Source organism: Tinamus guttatus, unplaced genomic scaffold, assembly GCF_059628265.1.
Source record: "Tinamus guttatus ecotype Peru unplaced genomic scaffold, ASM5962826v1 Tinamus_guttatus_pri_ptg000385l, whole genome shotgun sequence".
Lineage (NCBI taxonomy): Eukaryota > Metazoa > Chordata > Aves > Tinamiformes > Tinamidae > Tinamus > Tinamus guttatus.
Genome location: NW_028288919.1, coordinates 594 through 23,829, shown reverse-complemented (window position 1 = coordinate 23,829; position 23,236 = coordinate 594). Strand labels below are relative to the sequence as shown.

The 23,236-nt window shown below is 48.9% G+C and overlaps 1 protein-coding gene across 1 annotated transcript in view; it reads right to left on the bottom strand.

Annotated features, from left to right (window-relative positions):
- The window catches only part of LOC148593531 (E3 ubiquitin-protein ligase RNF123-like), a 44,882-nt gene extending 22,471 nt beyond the window's left edge, over nucleotides 1–22,411 (bottom strand). Inside the window, 27 exon segments of the mRNA XM_088530706.1 lie at nucleotides 764–838; nucleotides 2,283–2,460; nucleotides 4,853–4,960; nucleotides 5,680–5,763; nucleotides 5,960–6,105; nucleotides 6,568–6,766; nucleotides 7,246–7,352; nucleotides 8,139–8,240; nucleotides 9,103–9,223; nucleotides 9,502–9,573; nucleotides 10,385–10,446; nucleotides 10,912–11,011; nucleotides 11,489–11,606; nucleotides 12,071–12,144; nucleotides 12,343–12,435; nucleotides 13,592–13,717; nucleotides 13,854–13,958; nucleotides 14,099–14,205; nucleotides 14,715–14,866; nucleotides 15,706–15,773; nucleotides 16,240–16,326; nucleotides 16,766–16,851; nucleotides 17,165–17,219; nucleotides 18,361–18,458; nucleotides 19,275–19,354; nucleotides 21,414–21,498; nucleotides 22,219–22,411. Of these exon segments, the coding sequence (XP_088386832.1) occupies nucleotides 764–838; nucleotides 2,283–2,460; nucleotides 4,853–4,960; nucleotides 5,680–5,763; nucleotides 5,960–6,105; nucleotides 6,568–6,766; nucleotides 7,246–7,352; nucleotides 8,139–8,240; nucleotides 9,103–9,223; nucleotides 9,502–9,573; nucleotides 10,385–10,446; nucleotides 10,912–11,011; nucleotides 11,489–11,606; nucleotides 12,071–12,144; nucleotides 12,343–12,435; nucleotides 13,592–13,717; nucleotides 13,854–13,958; nucleotides 14,099–14,205; nucleotides 14,715–14,866; nucleotides 15,706–15,773; nucleotides 16,240–16,326; nucleotides 16,766–16,851; nucleotides 17,165–17,219; nucleotides 18,361–18,458; nucleotides 19,275–19,354; nucleotides 21,414–21,498; nucleotides 22,219–22,300 (2,770 nt within the window). The 5' untranslated portion in view covers nucleotides 22,301–22,411.
- Between the last annotated feature and the right edge of the window lie 825 nt (nucleotides 22,412–23,236).

Here is a 23,236-nt window from a genome sequence, read left to right as displayed (position 1 = left end):
TAAAGAATGAAGGGAAAGACAATTCTGGTAGAAGGGCAGGGTTATTTCTAAATCTAGATGACTTGACTGGAGATAGGGATTTTTATGACCTCCTGAGGAGGGAGGATACATGTGCCTTTATGAATGGCTAAGTCAGAGCAATAAGACAACCTAGGGCTATATGAACAAAACAGGTTCCCAGGCAGCTGGAACTAAATATGTTGGATCATTCAGCCTTGAGGATCTACCCACATACAATTGGTTACACATACTAAGCAGATCAAGGAAGGAAACACTAAAACTTGTCTCCTGAAACAGTGGTTTTCCCACAAATTTGGTCAAGATCAGTGACTGGCATTTTTGTAGAGCTCTCCTTTTGTTACCAAAAGGTTGTGGCGCTCTTTGGATCTCTGTGCACAGCCCATCTGTGCTTGTGTCTGTTTGCCTGCTCCTGTCCCAGCTCAGGCAAAGCAGGAGCTCTCCCTCCCAGCTAATAAGGAGAGCATGCCCATGTCCAGGCAGTGGAGGAGTAGCGCTAGTCTTGACATCCAAGCAGCTGGACACACGTCCTGTTCTCAAACTGGGGGCCTAGGTCATGTATCTAATCCCGGAATAAGCAGGACACACCAGGCAAGGGCAGTGCCCAGCCTCTGTCTGCACAGGGAGGCACAGAGCACTCAATGGATTTGGCACATAGATCCCAACAGACGTCTGGTGAGCCACCAACAGTGGCATCAGCCAGATCTGCAGCACTTCACCCCAGAGCAGAGGAGAGCAGCTTCACCCGTGCCCACGATCCTTGAGTCGGCAAAGTGCTTGGCCAGGATGGCAGCAAGGCGCATCAGGGTCTCTTCGTAGCCTGCAAAGAGAAGGAGGGAGCAGAGGGTCACAGCACAGCCCGACGGGCAGCCCCATGTCCCCAGTTGTCTTCCAGACTCAGGAAAGGCTGTGAGATTTACTCTGTGTTACATGTAAATTTGCAGGTCAGTTGAGTGCCTAGTAGTCGCAACAGAGCTGGGAAAACATATTTATCTTCCACCAAGCCTCCTGCCACAGCCTGAGGAGTCTAAAAGAGTCAGAGAGTAGGGGAGAAATGTTGGCCTAGCACAGAAAGGGCTGAGCAACACACACACCACCCTAGGCCTACCCAAAGAGCCACTGTCAGGTTTGCAGGCCCTGAGGAAATCTGCTACAGCTTACTTCTTGCTGTTCCCTGAACAGCAAGCACCATCCTCACTCAGTGGCTGTGAGAACATCAGCTATGCCTAGTTGGTGGGAACAAAAATCCGTCTTACTTTCGCAGGCTCTGGAAGACAGAACAATTTGCTAAGAGGTTGCTGAGACTGCTCAGTCAAACAAGACCCTGGGGTGAGGAGGATCAAGTCTCACAGGACTGCTCTCACAGCTACATTTTAGCTGCCTTGCAAGCTGCAGACCACAGGTAACAAGACCATGAAGCGGGCACCATGAGGAAAGACAGAAAAGCTTTTTTATCAGCTAGCTGCAATAAGGGCAGCATGACTTGCAACAAGCCTTCGAGCCTACCCTCCAACTGCCCACACTTCTCTTCACAGTGGTCAGCATGGGCAAGCAAGCCAGGGCTGCTCAGCTAGACCTTGGATCCTTCAATTTTGGGAGCACAAAGTAGCAGAGCAGGAAGCCCTCCACGCCAGGATCACGGGACTGGGGACAGGCTCATGTACACTGAGACAGCGTGCTGAGAATCACCTGTCTGTTCTACAGCTAGAGATGGGAACTTGCTAGAAAAGCTCAGCTTTCTCCTGCCAGCAAAAGCACAGGACCTGCACTGAGGAAACACAGCTAAATGCAGGCTGATGGCATCAAGGAGGTGGTTGTCTCTGTAGGACAGTTCCATAGGTTGCCTCCATAGTAACCCAAATTGCAGGGCGGGATGTGAAAGCAGTCCCACTCCCCATGCTTACAACACATCTCCCACAGTCAGAGGTTGGTAGTCGGTGCCAGTGGGCAACTACACCCTGCCACATCCCACCCATTTCTGATGCCTCCTTAGAAACAAAATTCACAGCCGCTAGTGTGACACTCCCTGCAGTAAACACAGTGACAACTCTGGGCAAGGCATGGGGCTCCCTGCCCAAGCGGCTACCTATGCTCGAGGGACAGCACCCTGTGCCTGCCCCACCACACACAGACAACACCCCAAGCACAACACAGCAGGAAAGCACTCAGAAGGGACAGTGTGCAACAATCCTACGTCACCTGCACACTGTGGCTTTACTGAGCCTTTGTTAGTCGGGATCAGAACAGCCCCCCTAGCCCCTTACCTGGAAGTTCCTCCATGCTGTTGACCGGGCTGAAGTAGTTCTTGAGTGCACTGTAGCTGTTCATAGCCACGCTGAGGTAGAACTCGGGCATAAAAGCAAAAAGCGAGCCCGTCCTGTCGCCGTGCTCGATGGTGCGGATGCACACACGCAGCAGCCAGTATATGTCCTGCATCTTCTCCTGGCCAAGGAGAACACATGATCCCCAGTCAGTTTTGTCCAGCTTCTCTTGGGAAAAATGCAAGAGTCAGCTGTGGTTTTGTCTATCTTGACGCTTGAAACGCTCTAAGGACTACGCTCACCACAGCAGGCCTGATCGCCTGTGTTATATTGGCCAAAGGGAGACAGGCATGAGAAAACCCAGGATAAAGCTGTTGGGGAAAAAACCCTAACCCTTTGTAAGAATGAACAAACCAGAACAGACCGAAAGCTCATACAAACTCAGATCTTTGCATTAGGTGACCACAACTTTTGGGATTCTGCACCAAGCACTCAACTGGTTTCACCATCCTGAGGTGACCTCTTTCATTTCTATAGCAAAAGCTTGGAGTTCCTAATTTAGATGCAGGAAATTTAAGGGCATTTATGTAATTTTGATCCTGTAAAAATGAGTACTAAGAAAGAGAAAAAAGTTATTTTGTAACCTGTAATGCCAAGAAGTAGCATGAGCAGTGTGAGCAGGGGGGTTGGACTAGATGATCTCTAGAGGTCCTTTCCAACCCTAAGCATTCTGTGATTCTGTGCATAAAAATGGGAGGAAGATTCCAATTGAAGGAAAATCAGAGGTGCAGATACCTGGTTGTGTTTGCTTGGTGGTGCTTCTGCACCATGGCACTGCCTTCTCTGGGAGGTTTACATGGGTTTGTCCTGTAAGTTAGACCAAAATGTGTAAATCGGCTACAGGACTAAAACACATGTATCTCAACACTGATGCACATCTCTGCTCAACAGCTCCTTCCAGGATAAAGAAAACAATGTGCAAGCAATGTTAGAAAAAGCAGAAATTGGCTTTATTAAGACTTGATAACCTCAGAAAGTCACGCCAATTATTGCCAAGCTAGATTAAAGCCTACACCAAGAGAACACAAAGTAATGCTTACATCCACAGTATGACAGACCAATACTGTGTCGTAACCAAGTAAGCTTCTACCTTGGCACCAAAACCCTGGGCAGAAATCATCTTCCCACGGAGTTTTTGAACACAGCTTTAAAGCTGTGTTAAAACTAAGATTTTTCTAAGCTGTATCTCACCCTTTTGCCTAACCTATTGTGAGCTGAATCTCTCAGCTCATAATAAATTAGTGACTAATTCCCCAGAGGAAGGAGCAGCCTTTCCCAGGTTCTGACACCTTGGTAGAGCCCTTGGCTTCACCTACAGACAGAGCAGAACCTGTCTTCTCCTCCTCATGAGCAACGAACGCCTGCTACACTCATCCAGATGTATCCTTCCATTGCACACAAGTCACCAGGATGCCGGAGTCTGCAGGTCTTCCCTAGGCAGTATTTTATATATATATTAATAATATACTGATTATATATCAGCCAGAGACATGAGCTGGGTTTCTGCATGGGCCATCACAGTGTTAACTGCAATGCACACGTATTAACACCCCTCAGTCTTTGCAAAGCAGGCCAAGAAGAAGGTCTATTTGCTGGCAAGCACAGGTTGTGCTAATGTAGCTGGAGAGCTTTTGTGGAGCTGCGCTGTGCCTCGCAATCCTGCTCTGCAAGTGAAGGTGGAAAGGGGTGAGAAAACAGCTTGTGAGTCGTATCAAGCACTGTTATCTGACCCTGCATCTCTTCCTCTGCCTCTTCAGGTCCTGGGACATATGTAGAGCCTCCTTCCACTGCAAGTTAAGGGAAACATGTTCCCTCCCCCAGCACAAAAAGCCTACAAATGCAGACAGGACAAGCAACACGAGGGAGGTGGGGAAGCTGAGATCTCCACAGCATAAGAGCACAAACTGCTCGCAAAAACAGACCAGAGAGTTTATCCTGGAAGGAGATGGCACATGCAGGGAAGAAAGGATGAGCTGTGCAAACAGTCGCAGTCTTACTAAATGAAGAATGTGCTTTCCCAAGTGCATGGGAACCCAAGTGAATAAGGGCAGAACATCTGAGCAACAACAAAAAAACTTGAGACATCATGTTGGCAAGGATCCTGCAGATTTCAGAAGGGCAGTGGTAGTAAGAATGCTCTCTTAAGCAGAGCAGAGCTCGGTGAAATGGTCACAGGAGCCTCTATCCTCTATTCACTCCCCAGGAACTAGATCTCTGACCCTCACCCTTCTGTCTGTGAGGCAGAGGCCTGATTTCCCAGTGCAGAACCTACAGCACCATGCACAGACCACACTGGGCTGAGCTGTAATGAGTACCAACAGACCAAGCGTGGGACAAGAGGGGACCCATGCCTGGGAAGAACTCTCCTGGCAACACGCACGAGCCCAGAGAGCATCAGCCTTAATCCAACATCAGGGACAACGGCACTCGTGGCACATGAGCTGAGCAGCACGGATGCAGAGATGCGTTTGCTCAGGTCCCTCCCCAGGTGCTCACACAAAGCTCCTGCCCACCTTTGAATAGATGGTGACATTGATCCAGGCAAGGCGACGACTTAGGTGATTGAGCTTCTCAGAGAACACCTTCTGGCTCTTCAGCAGTTCTTCGTGGATGTCTCTCCTCTGTAAAAAGGTGCAGAGAGGTGAGGGTAGACACCATTCTCCCATCTACATTATTCTGGACAAATAATGCAGAAGCAAACACCACTTTGGGGCTGCCTAGGGAATGCTGGAAGAGACAAAAGGGTGAGTGGCTACTCTAGAGAGGAGTGGAAATCAGTGCTATGACCACAGCCCACAGGGCCTGCTGCGGGTCAGATGTGACTAGCAATTTCAGGGTCAACTGCTGTCAGAGTTGTTTTTTATAGGTTTCATCAGAAAGATTGAGCTGGAACTGGATGGAAGAGTCCTGAACACAACCTCGGAGTCTATTTCCTACTTGTTTTTTTTCTGAGTCTTTCATTCTGCATAGCAGATCCAAGGAAGACACCTTGGAAGTGGTATGGCTGTGATTCAAAGGGTCTCTTCTGCATAGGAAGCCTTTCTAAATCCTATACCACATTCTTGATGTGTCCTCGGACCCCCAAGAAGATGCCTGCAGAGAGTGTGCAGAGATTTGGAAGCTGCCTCAGCCTGTCTGTGACAAGCCAGAGCAGTTGCCACCTTCATTCCCTCAGTTCCTCAAGGCAGAGGTACAATGGGTTGGGACACCGTGAAACACGGCTGACAGTTATGGACCTGGATTACTCTACCCAGGGATAGAAGTCAGCTACTCTTCTTCATGCTCTTTGTTCATGTACTGAGATGCTACCAGAGGGAGCTGGGAGACCAAAGATACTCACCCTCTTTGGGCAGCGGCTTATTTTTTCCTCTGTGTCTTTCAATGCCATAGCGTATTCATTCACATCATCTGACACACCAACCATCTGAAAAACAGGCAGACTCCAGCAACACAAGCCTTTTCCCCCCATCCCTTAGATAAGCAAGTGAGCAGCCTGCTCCCCCAAGGGGCTGGGAGGAGAAGGAAAGGGCCTGCACACCAGCTCAGCGAGCAGAGAACAGAGATTCAGCGCAGAAGCAAAGGCTGGGAAGAGGGATACCAGCACAGGGTGTGCTGCTTACCTTCCCAAGCTGCTGGTGGACACTGAGGTTGTACATCATCACTATCCCATCCAAGACTTCCAGGAGGGAGTTCTCTGTGATGGGCTGCTCCGGCTCCTCTGGGGGTCTGCCCAGTAAGAGACCCTCATTTCCATGGCTGCCTTCAACTGCAATCCATCCCCAAGACAGGAGAGAAGTACTCAGCAGGGTATTTTGGCACCTCAGCTTCTGCCTGCACCTATCTGAAGCCTGTGGCCAAAGTCCTGCTGTACTTTCCTGTAGTACAGTGCTCCCTTCCAACCCACACAACCCATCAGTCACACAAACACACCCTTCCCACCACTTCCTGGCACACATCAATTTGCGAAATCTGTCTGGATAAACCCAGGCCATGAAAGCTCCACTTGGCTGCACTGCTTGCAGAAACCAAGGCCACATCTCCCAGCACACAGGGAGCTGCAGCACCATCAGCATCACATACAGGAGAGCAGAGTGACCAGCAATGGACTTGTGTGTCCCAGCTTGCACTGGGAAGGCAGTGAATCATCTGCTAGTCTCTTGAGCACGCTGGAAACGGGAAGAGACCATTCTCTCAGCTGGCCCGGCCCAGCACGCAGCGGGTTACTCACTGTCCTCCTCCGTGCGCTGCTCCACGCTCAGCGTGCGCACTTTGATCTTCTCGAGGGCGCCGAGCGGCCGCCGCGGGTTCATCAGGCTGACGGCTGCGGTGCTGAGGAAACGGTTGGCACGGCCCAGTGTGGGGGAGCTGAGCCAGCCGGGTCTCGCCAGAGCCCCACCGATGGCCAGCGCAGCAGAAGGACGCTGAGACTGGGAGGAAATTAGAGGAGAAACAGTTCCAGTTCTGGGCTGCCCACTACTCCCCGCTTGTCCCTACAAGGATTTCAACACAGGCGCTCAGTGACCACTGGACAGGGAGCTGATACTCTGCTCCAACACAGATGGGCCAGCAGTGCAAGGTTAACAAATCTGGGCCCCTTCCTCTAAGTGCACATCAGGAACAAGCAGCAGATCAGCACACCAGGAAGTTGTTGTGCCTACGGTTGCCTTGCACGTCTACAAATGCAAGCACCAAGAACCGTCTTGCATGGGGAAGAAGCATATTCATATCAGTGGGCTGTGATGGTGCACAGCAAACAAAACTGTTGCTCAGATTTGGTCCCATGCACTGGTTACAGTCGTGAGACAGACAGACACTACCTTCATAGAGCAAAGATTTTCTTGCCGGAGGCCAAGCTTGCTGGCACAAGGGGTTTAACCCTGCTCGTGAATCACATCACACAGCTCACCTGGGCTGCTGACATTGCTGATTCCTCGTCTTCATCAAGATCATCCATAGTAACTGCCTGCAGCTCTGCAGGGTCAATCACGACATTGGCCTTTGCAGCCAGGTCATCTGTACAGAGCATATCAGAGCAGTCATGAGTGCAGGAGCCACTTCTGGTGTCACCAAAAGCAGCCCTAGGCTTGTCCTCTTTCCTGCTTCTTTGCAGTAGAGAAGTAGCCAACCAAGTTAGATGCTGTGCCAGAATGGGCTCCCTTTCCCCATAACTTTTTTACACGGAGCAGGCATGTCCTTGTTCACACAGTAGAGACCAAGCAGCAGTGGGTGCTGCTCATCTCAGACCCATTTTGGTTCCTGCTCCTACTACCAACAAGCAGGAATAACCACACAAACTAGGAGACAACTATCAAGACCAAACCACACTAGTATATGGGGAAGGGACCTCAGTAGCTAAGGCCATTTTTTAGGACTCCAGTTTTTGAACAATGTTCCACCACGTTTCCAAGCCACTAGGACTGCAGATCCCCTCAAAGACTCTCAGCAGGAACCACTGGCCTGACCAAGGTGTCCTCTACTCCATAGGCCTATCTCCAAAGCTGGCCAGGAAGAACTTGGCAAGAGACAAGAGGATATTACTTGGTTCTTGAGTTAAGCAGCCAACTTTGGACAGTCAGAGCTCAACTTGAGAGAGGGAAGATGGTTCTAATCTTGGAAGCTCACTGGGGAAGGAGAAGAGGTATCTGAGCTGAAAGTGTCACATTAGCCAGAAACCATAGAAGAACTAAGTCAGACAAGGGGTTCTTTAGTACAATTTAGCAGAATTCCCCACCACTCCCTCCCCAGCATGTCCCAAACAGGATTTAGAGTACACGTACTGGACTCTTGGAGAGTGCTCACCTTTCAGAGTCTTCTTGAGATGAGACAGCAGACCTCCAAGTCGCTGCAGGTCGAAATAATCCACCTTCCCATTATAGAAGAGCTGAGGAGGGACGTATGCCTCTAAAGCAGAGAGGGAAGAGTTTGTTCTGTGACTCCCAGCCACAAGACCCACATACACACACCAGCAACAGAGCCTGGGGTCCAGCCTGGAGCCATGCTGCACAACAGCTTTTGCTGTTGGAAAAGCACAAGCTATCAAATGCAGAAGTGATTTCTGCAGCGAAGCCAAGCATTAGAGCCACACAGAAACAGAAGCAACTGATGGCCAAAAGCAGCCTCCCTCTGGTCACTTCCTCCTTCCCAGCCACAGACACCGAGGAAAATCAGATCATTAGAAAACTCGGTAGCTCTCCACCTCGCTGTTCCAGCTGTCCCAGGCTCAGCCACTTACTCCCATGGGTATCTTAAGGCACTTTTGGGGGCCCAGAATAGGCAGCGCATCGAGGAAAGGCTAAGCCTAAAGTAAGAAAAGGGAATATCATGCAGATGGTAGCAGGACAGGCAAGGCTGGGATTGAGGATGGGAAAACAGCTGGTGCTGACATGGCTTCCCCTTAATCCCACAGGCCAGGAACCACAGAAACAGACAAATTATCTCCTCCTAAACTTTTGACTATGGGATCACTGAGCTGTTCTCACACACAGCAATAATATTGAATTCTGCTTCGGAGCATTCAGAAGAAACTGGCAAATAGTACATGCATTCCTTTGCAAGCCTCAGAGGAACTAAGTGGAACAGATCTGGACCTTATCTGGAATACATCTGCACACTGGGATTCCGCAGGGCAACCAACGGCACAGGGTTACAGAAGGCCACAGGATCCATACAGAACCCAAGAATTCCAGCACCCCAGAAAGGTCTTCCAAGAGGCAAACCCCCATGCCACCCACAGAAGTATCCTCAAACCTTTTCCAGGCCTCACCTTCGCTGCTCAGGGCGGCAGGGCTCTTCGCCTTGTGTCCATCCCAGAAGAAGCGCAGGGCGGCGATGAGCCGGTGCAGGAAGCACACCATGTACTCCGGAGGGCACAGCACGGTCAAGTTCTAGGGCAAAGAGAGATTTTAGACGGATGTTCCGTTCCTTTCCTCTAAATCTGCGGGTCACAAAACTGCTCCCAATGACCTTCCCATAAACCACAGCAAAGGTCTTGGAGAAGTTTCCTGGATTCTAGCCTCAGATCTTCTCCCTCCTCTGCACTTCCAGCCATCTCCAGACCTGATCCAGCGGAAACAGCCCAACCAAGTGCATAGGAGCTCCCAGCCCAAAGATGCAGAGAAGATTTAGGGTGAGGTTTGCGGGAGGGGCTGGCCCTCTGACTTACCCCTCTGTTGCTAGCATTTTCCTGAAGAAACTTGCGGAATTTGTTTAGGAAGATGTATCTGGAGGCTTCCCCCTGGGAACACAAAACCATTAGATGAGCTCGCAAGGAATGTGATATTTACCCATCTGCCCAGGATCTGCAACATGTTTGCCTCGTAAGACGTTCACTCTGGGCATTCATTCGGGGTTTAGGCACTTAAGGCAGAGGAACCCAGTGGGCCTCCCAACAATCCCTGTGTCTACAGTGAAGCACAAGCTCTTACACAGCCTGAACTTCCTGAGAAAGGAGCTGTATTCAGCAGGAGAAGGTAACTATCCCAGTCTCCACCATTCCTGGGAAGCCCAAGAATGCCTCAGTGGCTTTTGTTATGCAATCAAATGCTGGGTTTTCTGAAGTCCCTGCTAGGACCTACTGGTTATGGTCAGTAAATCTTTGGTTGTGCCCAGCTGGATGCGTCCTCCAGTGCCTCAGTAGAGGCCCACACCTACAGAACGGACATTTCTTTGTGATTTGTATTAAATGTCAGGGTAGGATGAGGTGTAGTCAGACTGCAATTGCTCAGTTCAGTAGAGACCCAGTACTGGCCTAGATGAGATTCATATTACCAGCAAGCCCTGGCAAAGCTTCTGACCTCCCTTCACACAGAGTCCAGTCTCTGCAATGCAATCTGCCTGAATTGATCAATTTGTGAACTGATCCCGAGGACCAAAGGTCTCTGCAGCTGCACTTCTGTACAGAGACTGTGACATGTGTCACACACAACAGGCAGCATGGCTCCTGCTCCCAGAGCTGGTGCTCATGTAAGCTTTAATGGGTAGCACAAAACCCTTTACAAGCCCTGTGATGTGGAGATACAGTACCAAAATATCTACTGATCACTTACCCCTCCTCTGTCTTTATTGTTGAGCAGCAACTTCAGAATCTGAACCTGGAGACCTTCCACCACTAAAATCGGGACACACCAGTCAGCCATCGGACAAAAAGCACCAGAGATCATCGACCCACATTGACCCCGAGCATCCTGTCCCCATGAGAAACGCAGCTTCCTCAGAGCAGGCAGCCCAGGAAGAAGCGGGGCCAACCAAATGTTAGTCCCATCACTGTGAGAATTCCTCCACTTAGCAGTAAATCCATCCATAGCTGACAAGCAACATCTCTAAAAGAGAGCTTTGATTTTGCTCGTGTACCATAGCAGGATGCTACAGATGGGTGCAGCAAGTCCCAGGACTGCAGGGACATGGCTGGGCTCCTGCTTCTGCAGCGCAGCCTGTTGTGACAAGAATGTGTCTGGACTTCAGGTCACGGAGGGGATTTTAAAACAGCTCCTGGACTGCTCCCTTTTGCCACACAAAAGCTATGGGATCTTAGCAAATGGCAAATCTTAGCAAATTTCCCTCCCTCCCCATAGACCTTCGATGCGTTTCTTGAGCCGCTGGCAGCCTCTTTCATACGCCCGCCGCCTCAGCCTCTCTTCGGAGCTCTCCTCCTTCACTTCCTTACTCTCCTTGCCCTGGTTGGGGGACAGACACTGATTAGCAAGAGATCACTGCATAGGGAATGTCCTCACTTCAGGGGGAACAGAAATTCAATTAAACTACATGCAGGTGGGCAGCAAATCTAAACAGCTGCCCAGGCCATTGGATGACCAAGGAACAGGCAGCTTTTCAGTATGTAAAAAGTCAAGCTGTAGCTTCTGAGACAGTGAGGTTCACTTCCAAATCTGCTGCCAGAGAGAACTGTCCCTCCCTCCCCTATCCTGAGCAACAAATTCTAAACCTCCCCTCTAAGGGAAAAATAAAGACAACAGGACAAGGAAGAAGAGGCAGCCCAAAAAGAACTCTTCAGGGTCAACCAATGCTCCCATAGTTGGAAAAACATGGGGCATCCAATTTCTTCAGCAAGAAAGCAATTGGATAGATGCTTCTGTGGCCATAGCAAGCCATGAAATTTCTTTAGTCTCCCTACTGTGAGATTTGCTCTTACTCACCTCTTTGGTGAACCGATTTGGCCACCACGTGGTGGGAATGAGCTCCTGCAAACCAGCCTCCTCCACACGTAGAGGGCTCTTGATGTAGAAGAACACAACCGAACGGAGTACATCAAAGCTGTGGCAAAGTTAAAGTAAGCACAGAAGCTACATGGCAGAATGTGCACAGTGCATTTTCACAACTGTAATGCGAGACCCCTTTCCAAACAACCACTCAAAGCTCTGCAAAGTCCTGGGAGAAGCCCCATGTAGCTGTCACAACTGACAGCCCCATGTAGCTGCCTGAATGATTCCGTAACGGCTGAACTGCTCTGAAAGTGGTTTTGCTCTAAGGTCATTAGGTGGTCAGTCAGGTAGAAATGAAGTCCTTCCTCTTAGGAGGATGTGACCTATAAGGTACCAGTTCTCTGTCCTCAAAGCAGCATTTTGCAAAGAACGGTGTCAGGCAAACAGAGGAGACCTGAGAGGTGACCTCTCAAAGACAGGGTGCTTCTGCCCCTCAGGCCCTGCAGATCCCTCAGTCTCCTGGGCTGCACTACTGTGGGCAGGGAGAATCGAGAGCAGAGGAGATGCAAAGGATACAGAACATTGCTGAGTAGGTATTTCCTGGATTTCTCATGCTTCAGGACTGCAATAGTGAGACGGAGGTAGTGAATCTAAGGGAAACAAGAGAAGCAAAACTGATTCCGTATACAAACGAGGACTCAGCCCTCTAATACAACATGACAGAACTGACATTGCTGGATGAAATGGCTGTAGATGGTTCAAAACATAAGCTACTTTTGGACAAGGAGACAGCACAAACAGAATTCTGGCTAGTGACAGATTCCTGGAGATTTGGAAATGCAACTCACTTGTAATCCCAGGTCTGGGATGATGGGGGAGAACCTGTAAGCCCGTAGCAGGGACATCAGTAACTGCTTGAGGCACTCATGCACTTCATACTCCTGAGAAAAAAAGAAACACATCGAACAGCAATAGCAAGGAGTGAGGAACAGGCCTTGCCTGCAGCATTGAAAGGATGCAGCACCCACTTCTGAACTGAAAAGGCAAGTGCTCCAAACCAACAGTGTTTGTCCGCTGGAATCCATGGGAGAGACTTTTGCCTGAGCAGAAGTTTGTGCTATTGCTCTCCTACAGGGAAACAAACTTCTGCACTAGTAAAACCAACCCTGTGGACTTCCACCATATGTCAAAGTCCCACGTTTAATTCAACTGGGTTGAAGCAGCCCCATCTCCACATCCCCCAAATTTACCCAGCACATAGCATTGGCAGAGCTAACCCAGAAAGAAAAGACAAGTTACTCCTGTGTAAATGAGGCAATGGTCAGAGACCCCAAAAGGCAGCTCTTCCAACTCAGAGCCAACCAGCAAGAGAAGAGTTGACTCTCCAGGTAATGTGGCACCTCTGCCAGGGCCTTTTGGCTTCGCTTCTAGGAGAGTAGGTGTGAAATTTTTCAGTGAAACTTTCATGGCTGGAAAGGCCAATGCTCACTTCTATTAACTGTTACCAAAGGCAGATCTAGCAAGAACTCGCGCCCCAAAGGACAGAGCCCGGCCACCAAGATCCTGGCAGTGACAGGCTCTGGGGAAAAGCCCCAGCATATGAGCAGCAGCAGCTCCCCAGTGGCTAGCAAACACCAGCTCAAACAGGCATTCAGGGAAGCAGTGAGCCATCATTCAAGCTGGACAGGAAAAGGTGCAGGAAGGCCTTTTTTGCTTCCCAGCAGCACTGTAAGTGGGGGATTGTGATGCCTTTTCCACACCAGGTCGATCTCTTGCAGCACATATCAAGGGAACAACTCATTAACCATCATAGAGCAGGAACTTACTCAATAGCACTAGTTCCTTTAGCAGTAAGAGAAGCTTAGAAATGCCTTGCTAATATAATTCCTGGTATCGCCATTATTGATTACTCTGTATTCAATCCTCATTCCTTGGGGCTGCAGCAGCAGCCAGATATCCCAGGTGAGATGATGGTTGTCACCAGGACAGGAGAGAAGCTGATGGCTACTAGCATTTAACAGAGAAGGTTCCTGTTCTCAGCACTTTTCATGCTCTCCTTGTGATCCCTGGAGAGGAACCAGTACCCTAATGACTCACCTCCATGAGAAGCCACATGAGATCCAGCAATTGCTGGATAAGGGGATGGGCCTCCACTGCTCCTCCTCGCTCCAGGATACTCAACAGGAAGGTCATGAGCACATCTTCGACCAGGTACACCTTGCACTACAAATAGAGAGCAAAATCAACAGTACTCCAAGGCACAATCATTTCCTAGTGAAGACTAGGGCTGAATTTGCCTCCCCTTACAAGCACAGTAGCAGGTACCTTCAGGAGCTTGCAATGGGCAGACAAAACTCACCATAAGAGGGGCAAAGTAATTGAAGATGTGGGCTAACGTAATCAGCACCGTGGGTTCTCCCTGCAGCTGCCACACGGACGTGTCCTTCTCCACCAGCTTCCCCTCCTGCAAGGACAGACCCAGGGAAACCCACAACTTAGATCCAGCCTGCTGGACCCCAAAATCAACAACTAACAGACCAAGAACTGCAGAACCACATTTCCTAGCACAGTGCACAACGGAGCTGTGCAGTAACACTAGCTTACAGTCACATCTATCCCGATATGGATCACATTCTTCAGGTAGCCCAAGAGCTTGCGAGCCTTCAGGAGGTCTGCAACAGGAGGATCTTGCAAGGGGCGGTAGCCTTCCACTGGATAGGTAGGCAAGCGTTAAGGTAAAATGCAATCTGATACTTTCATCCTTCCTCTGAGCACGCAAGAAAAAGAGCGTATCTCTGTGTGTGCCTCTGTTACAGTTCACACCACAATGTATTTCCCAACGGCTGAAAAGCCACGAGTTCTTTCCCCCACTTCTTCAATATCGCAAGCAGCAAATATTTCAGACCACACTTGTGCTCTCATCAGAAAAAGTGGAGAAGCTTCCACTACAGCTAATTAACAGGCACATTCAGGACTGCTCTGACAGGCAGCCCCCCTCTACAGTATTAGATGTCGGTTCAGACCAGAAAGCAAATCTCAGGGCAGAAGCTGTCAATGCTGCTTGTGTGCCCAGTGGTTCTGCTCCAGCTGAGATGCCTGATTCTTCTCTCCTTGATGCCACTTTGAGCCAAAGGGCCAAGAGCAGGAGTGGATTCCCTCAGGTATGGATATTCTACAACTTCCCAGGATGGTCTCAAGACCATCTCTTTCCCCTTCAAACCTCCTCAATCTGCAGCCAAAGGATATCGGAGCGGGCGGCTGCCGAAGTTAAAAGCAACAGACTCTTTGAACGAGAGGCTGATGGCAGGGAAATAAGCCATTCCAGCACCCCTGGTGATGTTATCGAAAGCGGTTCCCAGAGATATGCCGTTCCTGAAAGAAGATAAGCCCATGAGATTTCAGTCACACTGGGAGGGTTTTGAGCTCACTTGGGTAACCCAGGTATTTTTCCATTCCCCTCCCACCAGCACAGACATCTCAGTCAGTCCTGCCCCTCCTCACCCTAGACCTGGCCCACAAGCAAACACCCCAGCTTCACTGGGCACATTTTCATAAGGTGGCACAGGAAGACTCTGGAGGCTACACAATATGCAAAGCCCCATTCAGTTCCAAGGGCAACCCAGATCCTTAAGAGATATCTGAGATATCTCAGTAGGGTGTTTATTAAAGACGAGTGACATTTCTGGGTTAGTCTGTTTGTTTGGGGTCAGTGGAAATAGGATATTGTTCTCAATCTACTCTTCTCTGAAAGATGCTATAAGCACCTGACAGTTTTTAATTCAGGATGACTTATTTCAGGATGCGGTTTAGGGGCCAGCAACAATTCTTATTGGGCTGGCCACTGCTCACTGTGCACTGGAGGTAAAGCTGGAGATTTTTCAGCCTTTCCACAACTCCCAGTGGGTCGAGGACAGCCAAAGCTTACACTGGCCACAGAAGCAATCTGTGCAGCCTGGATAACTGTGGTGTTATAATTATGGGAGAAGCCCTCCCCTCCAAAATCCTAGGAAACGACACAAACTTAGCAGCTTGAGTATCTTTCTACCAACTACTCTTCCCTCAACTTAGGAGACTCAGTAGCCCTTTTACATTGCTCCTGAACAGAGCAGGAGCAGGACAGAAATAAGGCCCAGCAACCTGCTGAGCAGTGGGGAAATCTTTATATTACATGCAGCCATCGGCACAGTAGGGAACTAGGTGAAGTTACTTACAAGCAGAAGGCAATGGTGCCCTCATCAAGGTCTATCAGACAGCTGACAATATCACCTGCTGCCCAAGACTGCAGAAAAAAGAGAAAAAAGAGTTACATGTTATCCAGATTATTCCCAATGGCTGCAACACAGCCAACCTTTTGTGATTTAGGGTCGAAGAAGGGACAGTTCCTTCTCACAGTAGCTCACGTAGCATTTTCTAACACTTCTGAGAGCTGCACATAAATCACTAGCAGAATATTCTCTCCCTCAGCACCAGAACGAAACTGGCATTTGCCTCAACACCGCGTTGCCTCTGATGCGCTACGAAGACTCTAAGCCTTCCAGAGGTGACCAGCAGCTCTGTGCTGGGATTCAGTCTGCTGGGGCTGCCAAACAAAGCACCCACAGAACTTGTCCAGCACCTGATCGGAGCAGACTCAACAGCTCAAGGGCATTTCACAGTGTCCAGCAGAATCCAGCCAGTGAAAGGAGCTACCTGCTTTCTTCTCTTCACTACATAGCCATCCTTCTCTTCCCTGGATGTCTACTCACTTTGCCGTAGTTGGTAGTAGTCACGTTCCACTTGCGCACCCTGTTTCCATCGTAAGCGTAGGAATCTGGTGTATCTCCAACTCCTTCCTGCATCGAAGGACAAAAGAGGAGACTCAGACTTGACCAAGCATAGAGCCACAAACACAATATCTGTCTCACTGCAGCTCCACAGAAAAAGCAGCTTCACAGGGGGACCATCACACAGGGGAGAGCAACCAACAATATTAGTGCTCTGACTGGGCAAAGAAAGCCCTTGTTCTAGGAATGAAACCAACAGGCGATGACTTTTGCTTCAGAGAAATACAGTATTTTCCATTTATTACTGGGCCGGAAGAATCTTGGCACTTCCACGCCTTAATCACTATGAATAAATAAATCAAACATCCCACTCGGTGCCTGGGAAGAGCTGAGCTTGGCCAGCCTCTCCTAGAGGAAAAGCTCTGAGCGCTGGCTGCTGCGGGCTGCCCTTAGACAAGCTGCCAGCACCTCAGACCCACATGCTCTCCGAGAAGGTGCCAGCCAGTACCTCCTGATTAAATCTGCAGCTGAGCGTACACCAGCCAATCTGCATGAGTCCCTGGGAGGAGATGAGCACCTCGTAGATCCATTTCCCTGCAAATGGAAGAGAGGTGCCACACGCTGAAGCCATGCCACACGGCCTGCTGCTAAAAGAGGCAGCATCTAACAGTGCCACCTCCCCAGAAAAGACTGTGACACACAAAAGAGTTTGGGGAATTCCTCTGTCCTTGCAATTGTCATTTGGAAATCGTCTGCTTTTCCAACTTCCTGGAAAAGGCAGTGGATGAATTAGGGGGAAAAAGGGATCCAGATCTGGAACTGTAGCATATTTAGGATTTCCTGAGCTCTCTAGATGTGTAATTCACCACACACTCTTCCTCAAAGCATCACCTGCTTATCCGCTTACCTTTATATACGCACGTTGTGGCCCTGATGGAGCCGAAGTTACTGTGGCCAATCACCTGCACCAAGAAATAAGCAGGTTTTAAAAGCAGACAAAAAAAAAAAAAAAAAAAGCATCTTTGCCCAGGCCTACCACCCGTTCCCTCCAGCCTAGGTCGCAAAAAACATGACAGAATGAAGAACTATTCACAGAGCACAGCACAGGGAAGAGGTGTGACACCTTCCCCACCCAGCAGCTGCAGGCAGAGCCAACAGGCCCTGTTGGCCTGGGATGGGGAACCATCCGTGGTGCTCCCAACAGCTCATCCATGCTTGGTGAATCCCAGCGAAGCACTGCAGCACACCAGCAGTACAAGGGCCACGTGGTAACACTCAGGTTCCCCGTGAATCGTGACAGTGTATGAAAGTAACTGCTATTTAGGAAAGACAGCTGAATCCCCCAGACAAGCTAAAACAAAATTATAGATACAGCATGTCCAGATGACAGCTCAGGATAAGCAGGTATTTAATATGCTGCACAGATATACCTTTAACTACTGACTCTCTCAAGCTTGGGACAGACCATGAGAAAGAGATGAAGGTAGCAATAGTGAATTCACAAGCAAGCCAGTCAGACCTGACATGGGAGTAGGTTCCAGGTACAGCCAAGAAGCAAGAGCGTGTGGTCAAATGGAAGAGGGGATGAGAGCACTCTCCTTTGCCGAGGAGAGGAGGACACATGGATTAAAGCACAGCATGTGCTCACGGAAGGGCAAAAGGAATGCAGAAACTGCTGAAGTAGGAGAGGATGCCTGTGCTCTCCTGATTCTCTGCAGGAGGAACAAAAGCTAAGGAGCAAGCAGGGAACTCAACAGAAATGAAGGAGAAAGGAACATGTTGAAACAGCAGCAGGGGGGCCTCATCCTCAGCCCTTCACCACTCTTAAAGAGAACTGGAAGGCAGGCAGGAATCGGCAGTCTGCTGGAGGGAGGCACAGGGAAGCTGGCTGCTTTCCCTTCCCTGGCTCAGCCAGGCTCCTCAGCGAGCTGCAGGCCTGGTGAACACTTCCCCTTTCTCACACTCCACTCAGAGTTTAAGACTAAGGGGCACTGCTAGGCTTGTCCCCGTGTCCTCCTCATCCGGTATGAAGACCAAACTGAGAAGCCCAAAGTGCTTTTAGTCCCACATGACTGTTTCCTACTGCATGAACATCACACTCACCCCAAGTAAGTCATCATCAACCAGCAGGAGCCCCTCAAAACCGCTTGTGTGGTCCAGCACCACAGGAGAGGGACCGAGCCGGCCCTCGGCTGCCTGATCTGAAAGGAGAGTTGCAGGAAAACCTGTTAGGGAAAGTTGTGCGGGATTTAGCAGTACACCTGATGAGTGCCACCAGCTGGACTACAGCATCATCACCTGAATTCTGCTACAGTGGAAGATGACTAAATATTGCTGACAGAGCACAGGAGCCTCAGGAAAGGAGACAATAGAGAGATTCGTAAGGAGGTTTTCACAACAACACATGAGGTCTTAGCTACACAGCAGTCAGGTCATATGTTCAGTTTTCCACGTCACCTGAAAATTGTCGTGCTGAAAATTTCAAAGGCCAAACTAATCTTTGAGCCAAACATTTGGCCAATGTATCATATAACAAGCTAGACTCTGATTACAGGCAGCAAGAAAAAGAAAGTCTTCTTTTTAGAAGAGCCAGATTGTATCCTGCCACATTCTAATTCAGAGGAACAGACGTGAGCAGCAGGAGAACCAAAAGAAACACCCATGGGGGAAGCAGCTCACAGGAATCTTCAACAAGCCTCTGCCTTTCCCAGTGGGAACAGTACTCCACAACTGGTTACAGGCATGGTTTAGCCCATCATTATCAGTACAATATCTCCAGTATTTGCCCCAAACTGTTTTGAAAGCAACCAGTCAACAGCTTGCCTGGAAATATGCCTCTTCCAGCTACAAGCAGACCTACTTCCGGGATGGCCGATGAGCAGGCAGGATTTAAAGAGATGATAATGAAAGCACAGAAGGGCAGTGCTCAGTCAGGTTGCCCTTCACAAAACAACTTGTTCTTCCCGCAGGGCGCTACAGGAAGAAGCAAACCTGGACAAACACTCAGTATCTCCTACCTCGACCGTCTTCAAAGCCATTTTCCTCTGCTAGCAATCGGTCAAGGTGTTCCTGCAGGTTCTGGAACGTCAGATGCTTTCTAGGGAATAAACAAACAGAGGAGCTTTTCTGAAAACTCTCTGTTCACCAAGTTTTTAAGGATTTCAGATCGTTCATTTGAGTCAGCACTGTCCTGCACTGCTGGATGTGAACCAGAAAGTTCTGTTTTTCCACATTTCCTGTCATTAATCTCAGCACATTGAGGCAACAGATGAACCAAGGACAAAAAAAAAAGAAAAAAAAAAGAAAACTGTGAGCAAGCAAACTGGTTAACAAAGGATGTTAAAGCTTTCAGGCTGATCAGGAATATTTTGTGGCAGTAAGAAAACTAACAAGCCTGTCGTATCAGCAACTACAGAGCAGGAGTTCAGCACAGTCAGCGCTGTACAATCACAGCAGGTCAGGTTTATTTCTTCTCCTAAAGTTCCTCATATTATGAAACAAGAGAGAAGATCATACCAGAAGCTGTAGTAGGTCATTCAAAGATTGATTTAACTTAACATCCTCTCCAACTACAGCCAAAACCATTTTCTCTTCATGCTTTTTGCACGGAAGAGGCCTCTTCTTTCATTCATTTGCATTTCATAATAGCAGCAAACTCGGCCACCTCATGTTCACCCACTTTTCAAGTCACTTAAGCATCCAGGCCACATCACAGACTATACTGCAGGATTTCCCTTTACTGTGAGAGTCATTACTTACGCCTGTATCTGCTTCCTGTTTCTGAAGTCATCGGTGGAGCAACTTTCCCTCTTCTCCAGGCCTACAGTGTCCCTAATACACTATGGCAAGAGACCTTTGGAAAGCCTGCTGGGTGTGAAGATGCACAGAGGTGGAATCAAGCAATTTTGGTTGGTGAGAGAGGTGCTGGCTTCAACTTAACCAGCACGGAGAAGTTTTCGAAGTAGCATAAGACAGCTAGACACAGCCAAAACAGCTAAACACATCTGCAACAAGCTCCCCTGTATGGAACTTCGGCCTCCAAAGACAAGACACCAAGCCATAAAACTTGCTCCTATATTGGAAATTTTATGTGCAAGACCTGCTCAGCTGCTACTGGGCCTTCTACCAAATAGCTGAGTCCAAGAAGGAAGACAGAAAGGTGGAAAAGAAAAAAAAAAAAAAAAAGAGAGAGAGAGAGAGAGAGAGACCAGTCCAACAAAATACCAGCTCTGTGCTTTCAAGTCATTAATCCTGGCCAAAAAAAAAAATAGAAGTATTGAAAACTCAAACTGGACAAATGGAATATTACAAGGCACGCTGGCAGGAGAGCTTGTGGTAAAGTAATATGACCCACTTTGCTTCTCCCCCCGCTAAAAAACCCTTCGCTTTCCAAAGGACCAAGAGCTATTTTTAGCAGCTCCAAGCGCACATTCGAGCTGGCAGCAGCTAAGTATAGCTTAGGTGGAATGTGACCCAGGCGCGCTGCAGCGCGCTCGGTCAGGAGGAGCTACACGCTGGTCTTGTTCCTACAACGCTCATACTTGTGCTCAACCTGTCCGACTTGTCTCTGGAGAAACAGCTAAACACAAGGGAAGTTTTTCTCAGGCAAAGCTGTAAGTTTCTGGGCTATGAGGTGAAGGAGAATTGAAATCAAATAGAAGAAGACACTAAACGGAAGCTTTGAATTGCTTTTCCTTTGGTGACTCCTAGTAAAAACAGTACCCACAGGTACATGGCTTGAGAAATGTATGATATGCAGTGCATCAGTAACAGCCTTGCAGGGCACTGTCAGATTATTTTTCACTACTGCATCTGAAACCTGTGCGTTTTGCACTTCTATTTACCTTTATAAGCAGAGGGGGACACAGGACCAATAACGTCAATGGCTGCTTGCCTCCTTATTCCAAAAACACTGCCAAGTGATTAAATACGTGAGTTTTTACAAATAAATTTTTGAAGAATCCTTCCTGGAAACGCCTGCAATTTGAAAAAGCCTTTGAACAGTAGGACCTAGGAGCCATTTCTGCAACAGGGCACTGCTGTTCTTTGAAGCAAACTCATTGTGTGGCACTGAGAGAGCTCTCCTTTCACCACAGTATTGCATAGCTGGCGACTGACACAGCATCACTTGCCATCTAATGAATGAAGTCCACTACCTGTAAGCAGCTGCAGGCTGGACCCCATCAGCACTGGTGAAGACACGATGCAGATAATCATTCAGCAGCCTGCTGTTCACAATCCCTTGCAGAAAAATAAACAACAGACACAAAATAAGCTTTGGGAGTTGGAAGGTAAACTCAGAAACATTAATTTTAGGAACAAGGAAGAAACTGATAATGGAGAAATGATGTTCAAGTTTGCAGATCACTGTAGTGAAAAGATGCAGCTATACTGTACTATAAACTGTAGTATAGCTACTGAGATGAAGGTCTTATCTAATCTAGCCCACAGCTCACTCTGATGAGGCAGGCCTCATTTTAGCTTTTGTTGTGCAAAACAACCCCTAGTTTCGTATTAATGCAGCTTAATTACTGGATGCAACAGAGCCCCCAAACACCAGATTCACAGTCTCTAAAGCACACTACTGCCAGACTGCTCAGTGCAAGGGAAAAGGGACTGCCTAGCAGATGTTGCCATTTCCCAAGTATGGACTGAGCTGAGAACTAGGGAAGCTGTCCCTGCTGGAAGGAGATCTACCTGCATCAGATGGGCAGAAACAGTGGGCACGACCTCTGTGGCCTGCAGAGGCAGAGCTGTGTGCTGAGGAAAGAGCATCACGGACTTCTGCTGGAGTCCTCAGCACTACAGGGATGCTCTCCCAGCAGCTAATCCCACTTCAGGCGTTCATCCAACTCCAATCTCACCACAGCCAGAAGGCAGTTGACCCAAAATGAGGCAGGGGGTGGGTTTACCCCTCACCCACAACAGTCCTGCTTCTACACGGCCTGCATAGCCACGTACCTGTGACCTTGGACTTCTCCGGCTCCGTGCTCAGCCTGTAGTTCTTCCTTGAGAAGGCAGTGCCAGCCCCTCTTGACGTCATTCTTCACGGACACCAATTCCCGAGTGGACATAAGACAGACAGGCACCTGGAGCAACGTTTCCTGGGGACGATCCTGCCTTTACGCTTCCCTCTTCTTGGAGCAGGATGTACCTGGACTGAACAACAGGGATAGAGCAAACACGCATGAGAGTCCGTGTGCTAACGAGAACACCACACAAGAGCCCCAGAGCTTGACCAAAGCGACTGCTCTCAATCCACCGCTCCAACAGCTCCAAACCTTCTCGCAGCAGACAAATCAAACCAAAAGCAGGGACAGCACCAACCCAGGCAACCTCTGCAGTGAGTTGGGGCTAGCGGCACTGAGCTAGCACGGCAATCACCGGCGCCAAAGACAGCTGAAACCAGCAGCCACGCTGCATTTTCACATGTGCCTCATGAGGCACTTCCACTTTTCTCTCCCACGTTGTATTCTTCAAGACAAGGATATGCACCTGGTTTGTTTTAACAGATTATTATTCAGCAAAGAAAGGAAGAAACTGAGCTAAACCAGGCTAAAAAAGAAAGAACGTAACTGACTACAAAGCAAAAGACCTTGAGATCAAATGTCAGCTTTATTGGGGAAAGATGACATGTAGGCAGATGTACAAAGAAGCGTTTAGAGGTGAGAATCTAGCACTAAAGAGTCAAGATTGGGTATCCGAGCCAATCTGCCACACGCCAGGGCAAAACAGGACCGAAGCAAAGATGAATAAATGCAGAATAAATGCAAGTTGCCAGTTCTGTCCAGCTCCAGAATACCAGCTTATACCCCTCTGCTTCCTGGTTATCCAGCTGGCCAGCCAGCACTAGGAGTGTGTCCTTCAGGAGACACCTGTCCAACAAACTGCTTTGGGGCCAAAAAGAAAGAGGCAATAAAAGCAACAACTGCAGGAATTAAACGCTTGCTGTTGGCTTTGCACGAGAAGAGAAACCAAG